Source organism: Lepidochelys kempii, chromosome 10 (genome assembly GCF_965140265.1).
Source record: "Lepidochelys kempii isolate rLepKem1 chromosome 10, rLepKem1.hap2, whole genome shotgun sequence".
Taxonomy (NCBI): domain Eukaryota; kingdom Metazoa; phylum Chordata; order Testudines; family Cheloniidae; genus Lepidochelys; species Lepidochelys kempii.
In genome coordinates this window covers 77474199-77493365 of record NC_133265.1, presented here as the reverse complement: position 1 = coordinate 77493365, position 19167 = coordinate 77474199, and the positions used below count along the sequence as shown (strand labels likewise).

Genomic DNA, 19167 nt, shown 5'->3' with positions numbered 1-19167 from the left:
CTGAACCCAGACATCCAAAGTTCCAGATTAACCACTGCAAAAGCTCTTTCGCTTGTGCCAGCTAAGCATCTTAGAAACCCAGCGTTTTAAACTCCTCGGAGAACAGAGTTTTCCCTTTCTGTATGTAGGTGGCTATGTTACTGCTAACAGGAACACACAAGCAGAGAGGGAAATCCCACCTTCACGAGAGCACTCGATGGAAGGTACTAATAATATGTGCCTGCCCCAGCCTATACCAAATGTATGGAAATACGTCATATTGAAAGAATTTCTGTGGTACTGCCAAGTGGAAGGAAAATTCTCCTTATTTTTCATTCTGCAACAGGAACCAATCCCTAGACAGCAGCAGTAGGTCAGCATTACTAATGAAACCACAAAGAGGCAGTGAGAAAGGGGGGGAAATTGCTCATGGACACAATCTACCCTCTTACACATATGTGTATGACTCCAATGGATTTAAATGAGAGTTCTGTTCATGTATCCCAGGGATTAGTTGATATGTTCATGGCATATACTCAAAAAGTTAGATAAAAACAAATGCTCTTGCTGGAAGGTTGCAGTGTAACCCCATTTTATTTTGTAGAAAACTCCATGATAACACACAAGAACCCCAAAACAGAGAGAGAGCAAACAGACTGCTCTCTAAGGCAGCAAGATACAGCTCGCATCACCTTGCTTCCAGGAAACACCCCCCACAGTGATTGCTTGTGATTCCAATACAGTCCTTGATAAACCACATTAATAAGCAATTGACATAAAGAATTCAGTCTTATGAAATCTACACCTTACAGCTGATACAGATTAAGGGTGAGGAAAAGTGGTCCTAGAATTGGGCAGAATCCAACAGCATTTGAGCATAAAAATGTGGCCCAGTGATTTAAAGTGGAGGTCAGCATAATTGGGAGTCTTGAACACAGGGCAGAGAGTAAAACCCTGAGTTCTAACCCTGGCTCTTGCAACCACCACATGCTACAGCTTCGGGCACGTCATGATATTTCTCCATCTCAGTCTCCCCATCTGTAAAATGGGGACAATAGTTCTTGCCTTGCTCGTGGGGCTGAATTAGTTAACACCTACACCGCTCTTTGAAGGTGGATGTCACTTCTAAGTATTACTCTGGGGAGGTGTGGGTTTGCAAAGACTGCCAAATCAGCTACATAGTGACCCTTCCCAGTCCCCAAAAAAACCCAGCATTGCTATTGTTATGATGGAAAAGCTATTTTAAATCAATCAGACTTTAACGAAGGGTGAACTTTGCATTGTTTGCTCCATTTTATTTTTATATCACATTGTCATTAAAAGTTTGGCTAGATACAGTAAAAATAAATGTCATGGGTACAGTTTAGGTTAATGGGTTTAGCTGTTTTTATTAACTGCACTAAGGTCCCACTCCTCCAAACAGCAGGACTCTTGTGACAGCACTCAGGGAAAGACACCTGTACCAACATAGAACCACGCTGATTGAGCATCATGGGGCCGGACGAGTTGCATCCGAGAGTGCTGAAGGAATTGGCAGCTGTGATTGCAGAGCCACTGGCCATTATCTTTGAAAACTCGTGGCGAACCGGGGAAGTCCCGGATGACTGGAAAAAGGCTAATGTGGTGCCAATCTTTAAAAAAGGGAAGAAGGAAGATCCTGGGAACTACAGGCCAGTCAGCCTCACCTCAGTCCCTGGAAAAATCATGGAGCAGGTCCTCAAAGAATCAATCCTGAAGCACTTGCATGAGAGGAAAGTGATCAGGAACAGCCAGCATGGATTCACCAAGGGAAGGTCATGCCTGACTAATCTAATCGCCTTTTATGATGAGATTACTGGTTCTGTGGATGAAGGGAAAGCAGTGGATGTATTGTTTCTTGACTTTAGCAAAGCTTTTGACACGGTCTCCCATAGTATTCTTGTCAGCAAGTTAAGGAAGTATGGGCTGGATGAATGCACTATAAGGTGGGTAGAAAGCTGGCTAAATTGTCGGGCTCAACGGGTAGTGATCAATGGCTCCATGTCTAGTTGGCAGCCGGTATCAAGTGGAGTGCCCCAAGGGTCGGTCCTGGGGCCGGTTTTATTCAATATCTTCATAAATGATCTGGAGGATGGTGTGGATTGCACTCTCAGCAAATTTGCGGATGATACTAAACTGGGAGGAGTGGTAGATACGCTGGAGGGGAGGGATAGGATACAGAAGGACCTAGACCAATTGGAAGATTGGGCCAAAAGGAATCTGATGAGGTTCAATAAGGATAAGTGCAGGGTCCTGCACTTAGGTCGGAAAAACCCAATGCACAGCTACAGACTAGGGACCGAATGGCTAGGCAGCAGTTCTGCAGAAAAGGACCTAGGGGTGACAGTGGACGAGAAGCTGGATATGAGTCAGCAGTGTGCCCTTGTTGCCAAGAAGGCCAATGGCATTTTGGGATGTATAAGTAGGGGCATAGCGAGCAGATCGAGGGACGTGATCGTTCCCCTCTATTCGACATTGGTGAGGCCTCATCTGGAGTACTGTGTCCAGTTTTGGGCCCCACACTTCAAGAAGGATGTGGATAAATTGGAGAGAGTCTAGCGAAGGGCAACAAAAATGGTTAGGGGACTGGAACACATGAGTTATGAGGAGAGGCTGAGGGAGCTGGGATTGTTTAGCCTGCAGAAGAGAAGAATGAGGGGGGATTTGATAGCTGCTTTCAACTACCTGAAAGGGGGTTCCAAAGAGGATGGCTCTAGACTGTTCTCAATGGTAGCAGATGACAGAACGAGGAGTAATGGTCTCAAGTTGCAGTGGGGGAGGTTTAGATTGGATATTAGGAAAAACTTTTTCACTAAGAGGGTGGTGAAACACTGGAATGCGTTACCTAGGGAGGTGGTAGAATCTCCTTCCTTAGAGGTTTTTAAGGTCAGGCTTGACAAAGCCCTGGCTGGGATGATTTAACTGGGAATTGGTCCTGCTTTGAGCAGGGGGTTGGACTAGATGACCTTCTGGGGTCCCTTCCAACCCTGATATTCTATGATTCTATGATTCTATGATTGCAGGGTCTGCCTGTGAGGGTCTCTTTACAGCATCAGGGCCTAAATGCCCTTCCCTAGTATTCAGATCAGCCAACCTCCTTTGAGTTGGAATGAAGTACAGGTTCGAACCACATCAAAATATAAATACAAAATCAAACTATTATAGAAAATTTAGAACAGGATGGAACAAAAATCCCACCCCATTCTGCACTGCAAACATTTCCTCTGGGCTGGCTGTATTCTGAAGAGCAAAACTCTGGTAGCATCTTTAGTGAAGTTGGCCTTCAAAGAAAAAAATCTGACCAAATGGCTCTGACCATCACTGAGGGTTTGACCGAACGCCTGTTGAAGTTAGTGTAAAGGCTCCTGTAAATTTCAATGGGCTTTGGAACAGGCCTATATAGTCTTTTTGACATTATGAAAAGTAACTATTCAGCACAATTCCTTTTGCAAGTGTCAATGTATCTACAACACTATTGGCAAAATGGTAGCCATGGTCGCGATTGTAAGTGTTGGATGTGCACACACGCCAGGCAATTAGTAATTTCATGATGTAACTAAGGACAGTGATTTTGTTTTTCACCAGATTGAACCCTAGCCCCCCCAACTATTTTATCATCACATACTCGCAAGAGCATATAAGACCCATTTATATAAAAGTCCTGTTTGCAAAAGATTTTCCAATTGCCTCCCTTATATTGTTACCATTACTTCTGTCAGGCTGCTTGAACTCCTATGTATTGGTTGTATATTATATTAAAAACTAAGGATTTAAATAGGAAGTCTTGTTTCTTGTTGCCCAAATAAAGATCACACTTTCCCCAAGCAGTAAAACAACTGTATTTGGAGTTGTACCCTCTGCTCAGTCGACTCTGCTACCAGAAATGTAGGAGTGGAAGGGACCTTGAGAGGTCATCTAGTCCCGTGGTTCTCAACCAGGTGTATGTGTACCCCTGGGAGTATGCAGAGGTCTTCCAGGAGGTACATCAACTCATCTAGATTTTTTTCAACAGGCTACATAAAAAGCACTAGCTAAGTCAGTACAAATTAAAATTTCATATAGACAATGACTTGTTTGTACTGCTCTATATACTATACACTGAAATGTAAGTACAATATTTATAATCCAATCGATTTATTTTATAATTATATGTTAAAAATGAGAAAATCAGCAATGTTCCAGTAACATTGAGCTGTGACCCTTTTGTATTTTTATGTCTGAATTTTTTAAGCAAATAGTTTTTAAGTGAGCTGAAACAAGGGGTGCACAAGAAAAATCCGCCTCCTGAAAGGAGTACAGCAGCCTGGAAAGGTTGAGAACCACTAATCTAGTCCATCCTCCCCTGCAGGACCATGTATAACTAGATCATCCCTGACAGGTGGTTGTGTAACCTGTTTTTAAAAATCCCCATTGATGGGGGTTTCACAACCTCCCTGGTTAACCTAATCCAGCACTTTACTGTCCTTATAGGTAGAAAGTTTTTCCTAATATCTCTCTAAATCTCTCTTGCTGCAGAGTAAGCGGATTACTTCTTGCCCTACCTTCAGTGAACATGGCAAACCACAAATAGCTATTCTTTGAGTACAATTTTTGAACTGTTTTATACCCATGTGATAGTAATTTCATCTAGAACACATTTCCCTCGGTTGCTTATGAGAATGTCAGGTGGGACTGTGTGAAAAGCTTCACTAAAAATCCAGGTATATCACGTCTACTGCTTCCCCCATCCGCTAAACCACTAACCCTGTCAAAGAAAGAAAGTAGATTGGTTTGGTATGATTTATTCTTGACAAATCCATGTCGGCTATTACTTGTCACCCTATTATCCTCTCGGTGCTTACAAAGAATTTACTATTGATGCTCTTGGATATGTTTGAATCAGTGTGGACATCTGTATTTCTTTTTGCAAGGTTCTACTTATCCTCTTTACCATCTCGTCCACTTCCATGGCCTCTCATTCCTTTTACAGTGTCTTTCTTCACAGTGTGGGTTTGGACCAGGTTATATTATCCAGCATGTGTAGCAGTAGACTCCTATTTTAAGATCAGCTGGTTTTCCTTCCAGTTCATGAGCATGCTGGTGGGATTTGTTCTCTGCATTACCATTATGTGCTTTATAGTCACTGAGATACATTTTGAGCCAGCATAAGTTAGTCTCAGTTTGGTCCTGAGAGCATCTGGGTTCTGTAAACTGGATCCTTTGTAACACCTAGGTTATGATTTGGAAGGAGACGCTCACCTGGTCTGTTTGTCTTACTAAATTTCGATTGTCTTAATCGGCTCGTCTTCAGTAACTGGGTGAGGAATAGTTCCCTCACTTGCATGAACTGTTGTATTATATTCCGTGAGTTGTTGCTCTATTTGTGCCTCCTTATCAGAGCAACATGTCCAGGTCCAGCGCCTGCTAGCTCCTGTGCCTGGCTCCTAGTCAAACCCCCTTCCCTTCATTGCCCCTGGCTTCCTGCCCCTCAGGAGGCTGCCGGCTTCTCCAGTTTTGTGGATATGTTCCTGATTCCCTGCTGCATGTCTCTCCTCTTTGCAGTGGGGCACGGGTTCAAGAGATGCAGAGCCAATCTACCGCTAATAGTTGTTTTTTGTTTTTCTTTTGCTTTGCTCACTATTGTATAAATGTCGGCCCCTGTAAGCGTACAGCACCAACGAGGCTAAGTCACTGAGCAATGATTAGGAGTGCAATCGCAGATGCGTCCTACTCACAAAGGCCAAGATGTTCAAAAGTGACTCATTATTTTGGATGCCTCCATCATTTTTAGGCACCCACCCTGAGACACCTTGGAGGGGCCTGTTTTTTAAGAATACGCTGAGCGTCTGCCCTCTGAAAATCAGCCCCCTTCAAGGTGTCAAAGAACTGAGGCACCAAAATCACTAGTCACTTTTTGAAAATCTTGGTCAAGATAATTGTGAATGTGCAAGGTGCTGCCTTGGTATCACACAGCATCTTTATGCGACAGCAAGCAATCTCAATGCATTCTAAACAAAGCTGAATTTCTGTTAGCTTTTGGGCCTCCACCAAATCTCACCACTTCTGTATATGGTCTACATTTCAAGAGGGTTAAAAATAAAACCTGGTTACTGCTGTGTAAGGGCACTTCCTATTTCTGCTTGCCGTTTCCTACTTCTGTTTCTGGAGGGCATGCACAATAAGTCCAGCTCACATAGCAACTTGGTTTTTTTGCTTGTAGGATTATTTTTGATTCACCGTTTGCCCCAAAAGACCTCAGATTCAGAAGCAGGAAGAAAAAAAAAGTTCATGATTCGTTTATTCTCATTCCTATTCCATAAACTCCAAACTAACACTACATACAGTGCTTCTGTAGCACATTGCCCACCCCAAGTGCATCCAATTCATCCTCACACCACCACCCTGTCTTCCAGATGGGGAAGCTGAGAGCAACTGTGAGCCTTTTGCTGAAGGCTATTCAGTGCATCGTGACCTGGCTGGGTCTCGAATGCCCGTGCCCTGACCCCTAGTCCTGTGCTGTAACCATGACCCCTTTCTGCTGGCATAACTCCTCCTTGTAAAACGTTACACAGAGAACATTTAGATCCACTACTGTTCATGGAACTTCAAAACCTGTGTCCGCCCCCCCCCCCCAAATCATTCAGCAGTAAAGATTTATGAACAAAAAAACAACAAAACAGTCACAGTAATAAGTGCAAGTCCCTGCCCTTGACATTAAAGGAAACACAGTCAACCAGGCAGAATTTTCCAGAAATAAAAACAAAGGTCTAATCTGGAGGCATCACATATGTTAACGCCCAGGGTTATGTGGACTTCAGCTATTTTTATTGCTAGGAGGCAGTCACTAGTTGCTGCTGTAGACTTTTATTTTCTAAACTGATGTAAAGTTGGTGCCAGACTAACAGGACTAGTGGTTTAAATTTGCAGAAACAGCACGGGGAGGAACACTGTAAACATTGTAAGGAGAGTGATAACTTTAGATAAGCTATTGCCAGCAGGAGAGTGGGGTGGGGGGAGGTATTTTTTCATGCTTTGTGTGTATAAAAGATCTTCTACACTTTCCACGGTATGCATCCGATGAAGTGAGCTGTAGCTCACGAAAGCTTATGCTCAAATAAATTGGTTAGTCTCTAAGGTGCCACAAGTCCTCCTTTTCTTTTTGTAAACTCTCTCTCTCCTGCCCCCCGCCCCCTTCTCCCATCAGTGTGCTTCAGCGGGAGAGGACAGCTCAGCCTCTTGCCTGCTATTAGTGAGGGGGCCGGTACTGATGGGGGCACCTACCCACTAGAAAAGGGGATGAGCCAAAGGCTGCTTAAGGCACCAGAGTCTCTCTTCCACATTTGCAAATCTGACCCCCAATGCAAACAGAGCAGAGATGGAGAAGGGGGCCTCTTCTTCAAGGAAAGCCGTTCAAATATGGATTATGCTGCTACTAAGTAACCAAAAGTAGTTACTATCTAATGGCGTGTGAAATTTTCTCCGAGAAATTGCTTTGCAGAGTTAACTATTTCATGAGGAAGCCACTTAAAATGACCCTGCGAGATCTCACAAGCGAAGCAAGGTCAGGGTGGGTCACGGCTTGGATGGGATACCTACAGGAAAGACTTTTCCGTGATGCAGGAAGTGGGGTTGGTGATGTGCAGGCAGCTCATTTTCATCTGAGTCAGGCTGTGTCTACACTTAAAATGCAGCAGCACTGCCAGAGTGCTTCAGTGTAGACCCTCGCTGTAGTGGCAGGATGGGTTCTCCCATCACACTAGTTCATCGGCCTCCCCAAGAGGTAGTAGCTAGGTTGATGTAAGAATTCCTCCATCAACACTATGCTGTCGACACCAGGGGTTAGGTCAGATTAACTATGTCGCGCAGGGGTGTGGATATTTCACACCCCTGAGCTATGAAGTTGGGTCAACCTGACTTGTCAGTGTAGACCAGCCCTCAGTTCTGAATTAATGCCCGAGCATCGTTGTAGGCGCCTCTGTAATGACAAGAATGCTACCTTTCAGGTGAAATAAAAAGGTGGATTGGGCCACACATGGTCAATCAAAGATCTTCTTGCATTTTTCAAGAGACATAAGGGCATTAAACCTCTGGGCCGCTCTGAATTCCAACTCATGTAATTATGCTCTGGCCACCTAAATCTGCAGGGCAAATTTATGTTCTTTTTCCTTCAGCTCCTACTCTATACTGTAATGCAATGTGTCTCTGTGCCGTTGGACAGCTGATGAATTCCAGTGGTGGGCAGCATGATCCTTTTACTGTACAGACTTGTCTCAGTGGGGGGTTGTAAGGGTTTAATTAGTTAATTTTTGTAAAGTTGCTATGGAAATAAAAAGTATTATGATAGCGATCATTATTATTTCTTTAATATTAATCATTACTGAAACCAAGGAAGAGACTCTCTCAATGTTTTTGTAGTGTGGCCCAATTCCCCTTAGAAACCATCATACAGAGGTATCCTGGCCACTCTGGGGCTCAGGACCACATTTATTATTGCACCTAGACAGGCTTTACCAACAGAGGTGTCACTAAGTATTTTTCAAAGGAGAGCCCTGATGAATTCAATCAACAGTGATTACCTTTCTGTAGCTTTCTTGAATCATCCCATAGAATTTAATAGAGAATTATATCCCTGCTACAAAATTCTATAAAATTAGAAAAAATAGCACTCTAGAAAGGAACTAATTCTAATTATATAATTTGTAGAGTAACTTCTTTAGAACCCTACTGAATTGCTGCAAAATCCCATTTGGTTTCATCTCCATTAAATTCTATAGAACTTTTCAATAAGGGTAAAGATCTTTTGATTCACAAAAGGCAGGAATATCCCCCATATCCCTACACTTGCCCCATATGGGTCACAATGCTTTCTTTTAATAAGCATGATATTAATGTGTAATAGCGAGGGGAAGCAGAGGTGGGGTGGGAGTGAGTCAATTATTTAGACAGCTGAAAAAACAATAAATATTACTCTGCACTTCTATAATGCCTTCCATCTGAGGAACCCACAGTGTGTTACAGACATTGGCTAATTAAGCTTAGCAACATCCCTGGGAGGTAGCAAAGGCTGTATAGGGAGCACTTCACATACCACTGAAATGCAGCTACCTCAGAGCGGGAGTAGAGCAGAAGTTTAGCCGGACACAAAACCAGCATACAAGTTAGGGCAGGAATAACATACCAAGTTTAAACTGCAGGGGGAACTTAGATACACAGAGATACAGGGAGAGATTCTCTGCTGGTCTAACTTGTCACAGCTCCACTGAAGTCAACGTAGCTAGGACAATATGCTCCAGCTTGAGGATCTGCCCCAATGTTCAGCTTTCATGAAAAGTGGCCTAGGATTGTAAGGCTGGTAAGTGATCAGAACACAAGTGTGATTTCTCATCTGACAGAAGGGGCTTCCAGCAGCACATGGCCTCCAGTACCCTCCTGGATGCAGTAGCCAGTTACTGAACCAAAAGACCATTACACTATGTGTTAGAAGCCACCCATTCATATACTGACCAGAGCTACCCTGCTCAGCTTGTGAGAGCTGATTGGATCCCAGCATAAGATGACAGGACTACAAGAAATACCTCTACTGGAATCCCTGATATTTACAGATGAGATGCTATGGCCTATTATTATTCCCAGTGGTTCATGCACAATGAAAGCAGCTGACACCATCTGCATGAAAAGCATGAAAACAATACATTCACATGTGAAGGTTTAATGACTCACTGCATTCCAGCATTCAAGTTAGGTAAGTAAATCCAAATGGTGAACAAGGACTATCTAATCTAAGGAGTGGAATGACTAGCTGACATAATTCATCCTTGGGAGAAACTAAGCAATCCTTAACCAAAAGAAGTTTAAAAACATACAGCATACACACAGGAAGCAAACTTCCTGAAGTAGTACATGATTGAAAACCTAACCTCAATACCACATGGCCAATCTTCCCTATCCCTACAATTTCTTACACACACAATTCTATGTATAGTGGTTATACTGGTGTGCTTTGTACACTACATGTTACTTGTAACTTACGGCTCATTTTACACAACAAAGCAATATAAAAATTTCCATGAAGAAAGCCAGCTTCTTCATGAAAATTCTTTTCTATCATTAAATAGAAAAACAGTTTATAGCTTTTTTTCCCCTTCCCACCTCATTATTTACACACAGACAAACTTGTTTATTTACCTTCTCTTTGAAACGCTGAGGAAAATCTGTCAAATCAGAATTACAGGCTAAAACTGTTGGTGATCCATTAAAGTCTGCTAATAGTTACAGCAGATTAAAATTCTTCTCATGGTTTATAATTTAGTATGCCAACAGAAATGAATTCAGATTTCCAGAAAGAGAGTTTAGACATACAATTAACAGTTTAAGGCAAATACCAGATTTAATCCTTATTCCCAAGAGCTCCTGATCACTGTACAAAGATAAAGCTTTAAATATAGAAAAAAAAGCCACCACAAAATAATCATAATACATACGGGGAAAGGAAAGAGTTCCCGGAGCTCTGTGTGACACTGGTGCGAAATGTCTTTGATAAAGGTAAAAAGGCCTCTGAATAAAGTATCAGGCATTGCTTCATAGTTGCTGATAAAATCCAAAATAAGGTTGCTAAAACATTAGCCTCTTCTGAGCTTTGCTTACTCACTACCCAGCGTCAAAAACACCTCATCCCACACTTCTAACGCAAAGACTGCCTCCTTATGAATTGTTTATTATGGGGAAAAACACACTAATATAATAAGCCAAAGACTGGTTCTTGTTACTGAGACATAACTGTTTTTGACTTGGAGAAAATTAATGTTATTGTCCCGTGATTGACAATTTTGGCAACAAATATAATATTTGAAGAAGAAATTATCACACCAACAGAAACTAACCTGAAACATACATCACCTTTTAAAGAAGGGTTTCTACCTATGGATTCAAAATATTATTATATAAACACAAATTTTCTAATCCATGCTACAGATTTTTAACCTTAAATTATCAGTAGTTGCTGAATTAAAGCTTATAGTACAATGGGAGCAGGATCTGTTCAGCCTTAGGAATGATGCTCTGATTTTAAAAGCTTTGGTACCCTGAGCACATACTACAGCAATGGCTGGCAGCACATTTGTATTCATGTGCTAAAAATGATGAACCTTATAACACATTTTTGAATCAATGGTATGTGATAGAAATATTGACTAGTTCCACTTGTAAGGAACACTGTTCCTTCTTTATTAATAGATACGTGTCATTCTTCTTGCAAGTAAAATTAACTGTTACATTTTGTAGATTCTTGAAGATATGGTCTTGGATATTCAAAGCAACTTAAGGGAATTAGGTGTTTAAATCTCACTGAATTCCAATGGGACCTGTGCACCTAAGTCCCTTGGGCACCTTCAAAAAATCAAAGTCTAAATATTTACTGCTGCTCCAAATAGGAAAGAAACAGCTGTTCCATTTACCATTTTGGTGCTCCATGTTGCATTCTCGGCTAACAGCGGATTCCTCAGTTCCCACGCACCAGTACATTCTGGGCTGCAGTTGCGAAGTTTCAATAAGCCAACTTTCTGCAGCATTTAAAATTAAATGGTGTTGTCAAAGTCAAACGAAATCTCTCCAGGTGCAGGATTGGAGTCACTGCTAGTTGTCACAGTCATGAAGAAACACCATCTGCCCTGCTTTAAAGAAAAAAGAAAAAAGAAAAGAAAAGAAAAAGCAAACACCATAAATCATCCCAGCACGGGAATGGCAAGATGTTTATTCCTTTGCACATACAAAACGTGCTTCTCTAGACATTACCTTGCAAAAGTGCATTCATTTCATGCCAGTGTAAATACAATTTATTATATAATACTTTAGCTACCCATAGCGTGAATCAACAAAATAGCGTGACAATGTCTCCACACTAAAAAAAGGGGGCTAGTCTCAATTTCTCTCAGCCAAAACTACTAAAGAGACTACAGTCAGAGCTGGGATATTTTGGATAAGGAATGCAGATCTAGTTTCTGACTCTCAGTGGGCTAGTGTAAAGGCTGAGCACTGAAGTGGTGTATACCTGCTGGTGGGAATTCTTGAAAATTCCTAAAGAAATTCCACTTCAGAACCATCTTCAGTCACAAAAGAAGTCGAAATCTAAGCAGAAATTGTGGATCCCAGTAAGAGTGCACTTGAGAAACTCCATATTACCCCCAACAAATACTGTTCTGGTTACCAAAAAGGGGAAATCCTCTATGGAAGGAAAGAATACAAGGGGAAAAGAAGAGCACAAACTTTGTATCTAGACCAGTAATGCACAAGGATTTCATTGCAAAATAAACAACATTTTGCAGGAACATATCCAAGGAGCCATATTTGATTTCCGAGAGCTACAAATTGTTCGTTTCTTTTAACCACCCTGCAAAATTAGCAATGACCAGGGCATTGATTGTCTCACTCTCCCAGGGAATTTTGAAGTTCTTACCTGTTTAAAGTCGAGTCTCTGAAATTTTCTCTCTTTTTAAAAGTCTCCTGTCTAACACTGCTGTGGCATTTACAGTATGCACACAACTAGCATACTTTGTTCCTTTATTTTCTGCTTTCACTTTCAGTATGTAAATTATTTCATTAATGTAACAGAGCATCACTAAAAAGATCTGATTTTAATCCATTTCTTTCATGTCTGCTGCATGCCATCAAAGGCATGAAAGGAGGCCCCCAATTCAGCAAAGCACTTAAACATGTGCTTAACATTAAGTATGTGCTTATGTGCCATTAAAGTCAATGAGACTTAAGCAGATGCTTCAGTGCTTTACTAACTAGAGCTGTTTGTTGAATTGGGGTTTAAGAGCAAGGGCAGTACAAAATACACTCGTCCTTCAACGGATCTGGATTCCGCTTCCTCACATTCCTCCTTCATTTCACAGGACTTTAAGTCCAGTTGGCAATGCATTACAAAACCTGTGAATGGCAAGTGATTTATTTCTATGCAGAGGTTTGAGTCTGGTCCTACTTTATGTCCATACAGACAAATGCAATTTCTAGTGATCCCCACTTTGTGGAGCTTGTCTGGCAACAAAGACCAAATGCCCATTCCAGCTACTGCTTGCCCTATGGCTATGTGGATCAGTGGCATATTAGATTTTAAAGGTCATATTGAATCCAATTTTTTGATGCTTTCAAAGCTAGGACATGCATTTTTGGGTGCTCCTTGGTTGCCAGTAAAATATGTTACAGCTTGTGGGAGTACATGCGTGAGCCAATAACAATGTGATTGACCTGCTTTGGAATTAGACAGGGTAAATTCTACTAGCCAGTCGTTACAAGATAGGGAGTGTTTGCTTACCCTGCACGTGTCTGATTTGACAAGTTCACCATTTTACAGATCCGACTGCAGTGATCATTTAATTCTAATGGTCTATATTGCGGCTGACCCAGGATTATACTCCCTGTAAACCTGTAGACAGAGAGCAGGGCCAGATTCACTAGGTGGGTTATGTCTCTTGTGTGCCACTGAGGTGGGTGAAAAGAGCAGTAACCCAACTGCAAGTGGCCAGCAGAGTGTTTCTTTGTGGTAGAATTGCACTCTCTGCTGATGCACGTATACTGCAGCCAGTCCCTGCATCTCTGGCCCTTTTCCCAATGCAGGGGGTATCACTGGAGCAGGTAAGAGGCACGGCCGAGCCCTGCTATGCTATGCCATGCCAGTCCTCAACTGGTACATGGTCTGTTAAGGACCGCACATCAGTAGCATAACCTAGCAATGTTCGGCGGCAGCTCTAAGTGGCATCAGGCCTTGAGGATCAGGGAGCCATAACCTCCATGAAAAGAAAATGAGGACTTGTGGCACCTTAGAGACTAACAAATTTATTTGAGCATAAGCTTTTGTGAGCTACAGCTCACTTCATTGGATGCATTCAGTGGAAAATACCTGATCACCCCCACTCCTCCCTTTCGTTCTATAAAGAGGATCTAGTCCATAATTTTCAAGGACCAACATGGGAATTATTAAATCAGCAGATAATTTGGGTCACTTCATGTGAAACCACCCAACAATGATGGGACAAACAACTTTGGGGGTTTTCTTTGTTTGTTTTTTAAGAAAACTAAAATAGCAAAAATATTTGCCGAATAACAGAGCATGTCATTTTGCAAACTATTAACACGGGGGTTCTCTGCTTTCCAATGCCTGCAGTCCAAGATTTAGTGTGTGTGATGTTTCTGCAGGGTTGAACGATTGACATCGCAGCCAGTGGAGGATTTAGAGTTAGTGGGGCCCTGTGCGCAGCTTCATTTTTGGGGGACCCCCTTGAGACCCAGCCAAGAAAAAGAACATTCTCTCTTATCTCCCCCACCCCCCATTTTTCATTCTTTTTTTCTTCGTCCTCCTCCTATATTATAAGTAATAGGACGTAAATGACAATAAAGTGAGGTACCTTGATTGGGGCACGAGGTTGGGGTGCAGGAGGGTGTGCAGGGGACTGGGCTCCGGGAGGGAGTTTGGGTGCAGGCTCTGGGCTGGGGCAGGGGGTTGGAGTGTGGGAAGGATGAGGGGTGCAGGCTCTGGGAGGAAGTTTGGGTGTGGGCTCTGGACTGGGGGTTGGGGTGCAGGAGGGGTCAGGGGCGCGGCACTTACCTTGGGCGGCACAGCTCCCAAAGTGACTGGCGCACCCCTCTGGCAGCAGCTCCTAGGTGAGGGGGGAAACCGGGGGGTCTCTGCGCACTGCTGCCTGCAGGCACTGTCCTTGCAGCTCCCATTGGCTGGAGCTCCCAGCCAATGGGAGCTGCGGAGTCAGTGCTCGGGGCAGGGGACAACGTGCGGGGACACCCCCCTCCTCCCCACAGGGGCTGCAGGGACATACCAGTCGCCTCCATGAGCGGTGCGGCGCGGAGGGAGGGAGGCAACGCAGGCAGGGAGCCGCTTTAGCCCTGCTGCTGGCACATTTCTGCACGCCCCTTGCGGAGAGCGGGTCTCCGTGTGCTGCCTAGGGCAGGGGCGGCATGTGGGGCCACCTCCGCCCCACCAGGGGCACGCAGAGACGTGCCAGCAGCCGTCAGCTTCCGGGAGCAGCATGGGGCCACTGGCCACCAGCCCCCGAATGCAGGCAGCCTGCCTGCCTGAGCCCTGCTGCGCTGCTGGCAGGGACCCGAGGGCAGGTTGTCAGATGAGATTCGTCCTGCATTTTGGGGGGCCTCCTGTCACTGGGGGCCCCGTGCCACCGCACTCTTTGTTTCACAGTAAATCCACCTCTGATCACAGCTCAAATTCATCTTGATCATAACTCCACTGAGTTACATCAAGCATGAATCTGCAGAGCAGAGCAGAGACTAGTTCAGTCGTTCTTTCCAGCACACATTCAGACTTATGTGGCATTTCTTTGCAGTACAATCCATGGCACACATTCGCACAATTTCAGAAATTGTGGGGGAAAGTAATTTTCATTTTCTGGACTTAGTGCCCATTAGATATTTGAAAATCATCCCATTCATGATTTCAGGAACTCCTAATCCAGCCACTCTCCCCTATAGTGACCCTGGGGGGTGAGGGGGTGGGGGAAGGGGACTGTGTCTTTAAAAATCAATTTCATTTAATCTGAGACTACAAAATGCCTTAACCATAATTATATTATTATTGCATGGTCTCAATACAAGACTGAACTAAGGTTGTTGGGATGTTTTACATGTGCATTTCTATACCTTAACACCTTTGAATTTCTTTTATGTATAACCTGAATTTCCTGGATTTGTCATGGTTGGTTTGGGGAACACGACTATAATGCTTTTTACCCTTAAGATGCTGATACATATACTCAACTTTTAACTCCAATAACATAGGTTTTATCCTGGAATGTATAGTAACTATTGACTATTAGACAGACTGGTGTTACACAAGATTCTGTAGTTTCTGCGAGATTCCTCTCAGCAGGACTAGGAGCAAGGAGCAATATATTTTAATGCAGATTTAGATTCCATTCAGCATCTGTCCAGCTTCTCCTTCAAGATTCACTAGCAGGCAAATGGCTCACTTTTAGAGACAGGCTAAAGAAATTATTGCCAATTTTTTAAAATAAAATCGTATAAAATATTTTGCATTCACAGCCCTTTTCATCCAAAGATCTTAAAACACTTCATAAACATTCATTAAGTCTCACAATACCCCTGTGAATGTATCAGACCCATTTTGTAGGTAAGTACATTGAGGCACATAGAAGTGCAATGACTTGCCCAAGATTACTCACCAAGTCAAGAGCAGACTGGAATAGCATCTTGAGTCCTTTGCTCAAACCAATGCGTTTGAAAACAATGTTATGCCACATCCAAGACCAGGGATGGTGTCAGAGGTATTCACAAGGTAATATTGTGGAGCATGAATGTGGATGAAGCAGTGTGAGGATGTAGTCACACTCAGAAGCGGTATTAATACCTCTAATACCTACCAAGGCAACGAGAAGAGAATGTGGCTCTTGGTATTTGGTTAGGGCAAAATCCCTGCTAAACAGCAATCCATCTTTGGTCTTTATAGGAAGCCAATGTATCCTCAGCTTTCTTGGATCACCAGAAACTCTGTGAAGAAAAATAGAATCCAATTACTTCTAAAGAATCATAGGACTGGAAGGAACCTCAGGAGCTCATCTAGTCTAGTGCCCTGCAACGACATGCTGGCAGACACTAATATCACTCATCACGTGTAATAAAAGCAGACAGAGTGAAAAATAAAGCACCCAGTGCTTATTTAGATAAAGAATGTTAGAAACATACAAAAAAATAACAGAAGTTGGAAACAGAAGAGAGTTTGTATTCAAGGCCAACCCTTTGTACCTGTTGCATTCTCCACTGGATTGCCACTTTTCTCCTAATGTCCCATGTGACTAAATCAGTTGTCACAATACCATGACATTGCACCTCATCTTTCAACTTAAGTCATTTGTCGAGGACTTTTTTAAGTGCTCCGCAAGTGACACATGTCAAAATTGGGAATCTACCTCAAGTTTTCGGATAAGTGACAATGCATTTGTACACTGCATATTGTACACTGGTCACAGCAGCAGAGAGAGGGAGAACTAGTGGTCAGAGCAAGGACTCCTGGGTTCTGTTTCCCCCTCTGACAAAAGTATGCTGTGTGACCTTAAGCAAATCACGGGTAAATTCTATGTGCATCCATTTCCAAATCTGCCAAGTGATTATATTATTTATCTCCCTCCAGACACATAGTAACATTTGATTAATTACTATTTATGAAGCACTCTGAAATTACTGTCTGAGAAGTCTATATAAGTGGAAAGTAATAATAATAATAAATACTCTGTACTATAAAAGTGAAGTGTTTCTATTCTGGAGCCCCAAGTGCTTCCTGATGGCTGTTGTAATGGTGATTGTATAAAAAGAAGTTTTTCCTTAAAGCTAATATAGGCTATTTCCCTTCAACAACCAGCTTTCAGGGAAGGACAACAGCTTCCTGCTTATGACTTATTTAACCCAAACATTTCCTTTATGGATCCCAAATTTAGGTTCTATTAAAAAAGACCCCAAACAATCCACATTTATAGAAATGTTTTCTTTTCGTGAACCTCTTCTCACTCTTTTATTTCTCCTGAGAACCAGACTGAGACAGGCCCTGAGTTTCTAATCACATAGGCATGTATTTAACTTTACTCACATAAGAAGTCCCAGTGATATCAATGTGAGCTTTTACATGAGTAAAATTAACCATATGCTTAAATGTCTGGAAGCTTGGGGCCTTAGACCATAAGGAAAAGGGATCTAGACTTGTTGCGTGCTATGTAATATGTTGCCTGTCTTTATTATTCTATACAAACACATATAGAATAAACAAAAGGCGAAACAGACGAGTATAATTTCCTCTTTCAGAGCAGGTGAAAAGCAAACAATGTGGCCGGCATAAACGATTAAAAAAAATTCGATCTTTAAAATTCTGATGAGAGTGGGTGAAGAAATGATTTGCCCTCCCCCCCCCACAAAAAAAAATATTTTGGCAAAAACAAACTTTTCTTTTTAATTAAAAAAAAAAAATTAAAACCCTAAAGTTGTTTTTTTCAACAAAAACCTGAAAACGTCCAAAGAAAAACATTTGGTCATGAAAATTAACCCTTTGTCAAAAAGCCACTTTTCACTGAAAAAAAACCCAATATTAGGGCAAGCTATTCAACTAGCTCTAACAAAGATAAGGAGAGTGGTTATCCCACCAGGGTCCCCTTGACTGCGGATTGCCAAAGAGCAGCCACAGTGTAAGCCATCCGGAGGGCCAAGCCGCTTCAAACCTCAGGTGTGACTATCCAGCTGCTATTTAGGCGCCACACCTCATTCGCCATAGGCCTGGCAAAGTTATGGAGCGGAGTGTGCCCCATGGGGTCCCTTTCAAGAGCCTGCCCTGTCCCCAGCCTGGGGGGGGGGGGGGGGGAAACGCTCCTGTTCCCTATGGCAGCACCCCCTCCTCCAGGACCGACTTCAAGCCCCTTTTCAATGCAGTTTGTGCCCTTCAAGAGCACCCGGCTGGAGCGCTCCTGTAGGAAGGCAGGTGTGTGTCTGCCAGCGCGGGGAGGGGCATTCAGGAACAGGGCGCCCCTACTACGGTGAGGAGGGCCAGGTAACTACCGGCCTGGGTCGCCCTAGGGAGACCCCCGGCTTCCCCCTCCACGAAGGGGAAACTGCTGCTGCAGAGGGCAGGAGGTTGCCAGCCCTGCAAGGGGAAGAAGCAGAAGCAGAGAAACCCGGCGCAGCCCAGCGGGGACCCCGCGAAGCCACTGTACCTCCTGTCTCCCCCCGGCGGGGCAGCGTCCCTGCGGGGCGGGGCGGGGCGGGGGGGGGCTCCGCTCGGGGGTGCGGGGCCGGGACGCCGCCGCCGGCTGCTCCGGCCACAGCGACTTTCGGGCTGGGGCTGCGCGGGGGGGGGGGCGGCGGGGCGAGCGAGGAACCAGGGCTGTGCGCGGCCTGCCGGGGCAGCCAGCACTTCCTCAATCCAGAGAGCAGCGGGGGGGCTGAGTATGTGTGTGGGGGGAGGAGGAAGGGGAGTGTGTGGGGGGGTGAGTGTGTGTGGGGGGAGGAGGAAGGGGAGTGTGTGGGGGGGGTGAGTGTGTGTGGGGGGAGGAGGAAGGGGAGTGTGTGGGGGGGTGAGTGTGTGTGGGGGGAGGAGGAAGGGGAGTGTGTGGGGGGGTGAGTGAGGGGAGGGGGGAGGAGAAAGGGGCATGGATGGGGGGCTGAATATGA

General features: G+C 43.8%; 1 protein-coding gene across 5 annotated transcripts in view; it reads right to left on the bottom strand.

Annotated features, from left to right (window-relative positions):
- LRRK1 (leucine rich repeat kinase 1) overlaps positions 1-18933 on the bottom strand; it is a 109721-nt gene extending 90788 nt beyond the window's left edge. For 2 of the 5 annotated variants that reach the window (XM_073304295.1, XM_073304299.1), the window contains exons 1-3: positions 18711-18933; positions 16380-16506; positions 11430-11645 (exon numbers count right to left, since the gene is read on the bottom strand). In XM_073304295.1, coding sequence (XP_073160396.1) covers positions 11430-11496 — 67 coding nt within the window. In that variant the 5' untranslated portion in view covers positions 11497-11645; positions 16380-16506; positions 18711-18933. Of the gene's footprint in view, positions 1-11429; positions 11646-12427; positions 12597-16379; positions 16507-18710 lie in introns of those variants that run through there. The other 3 variants (XM_073304297.1, XM_073304296.1, XM_073304298.1) reach the window with 3 other exon arrangements.
- Between the last annotated feature and the right edge of the window lie 234 nt (positions 18934-19167).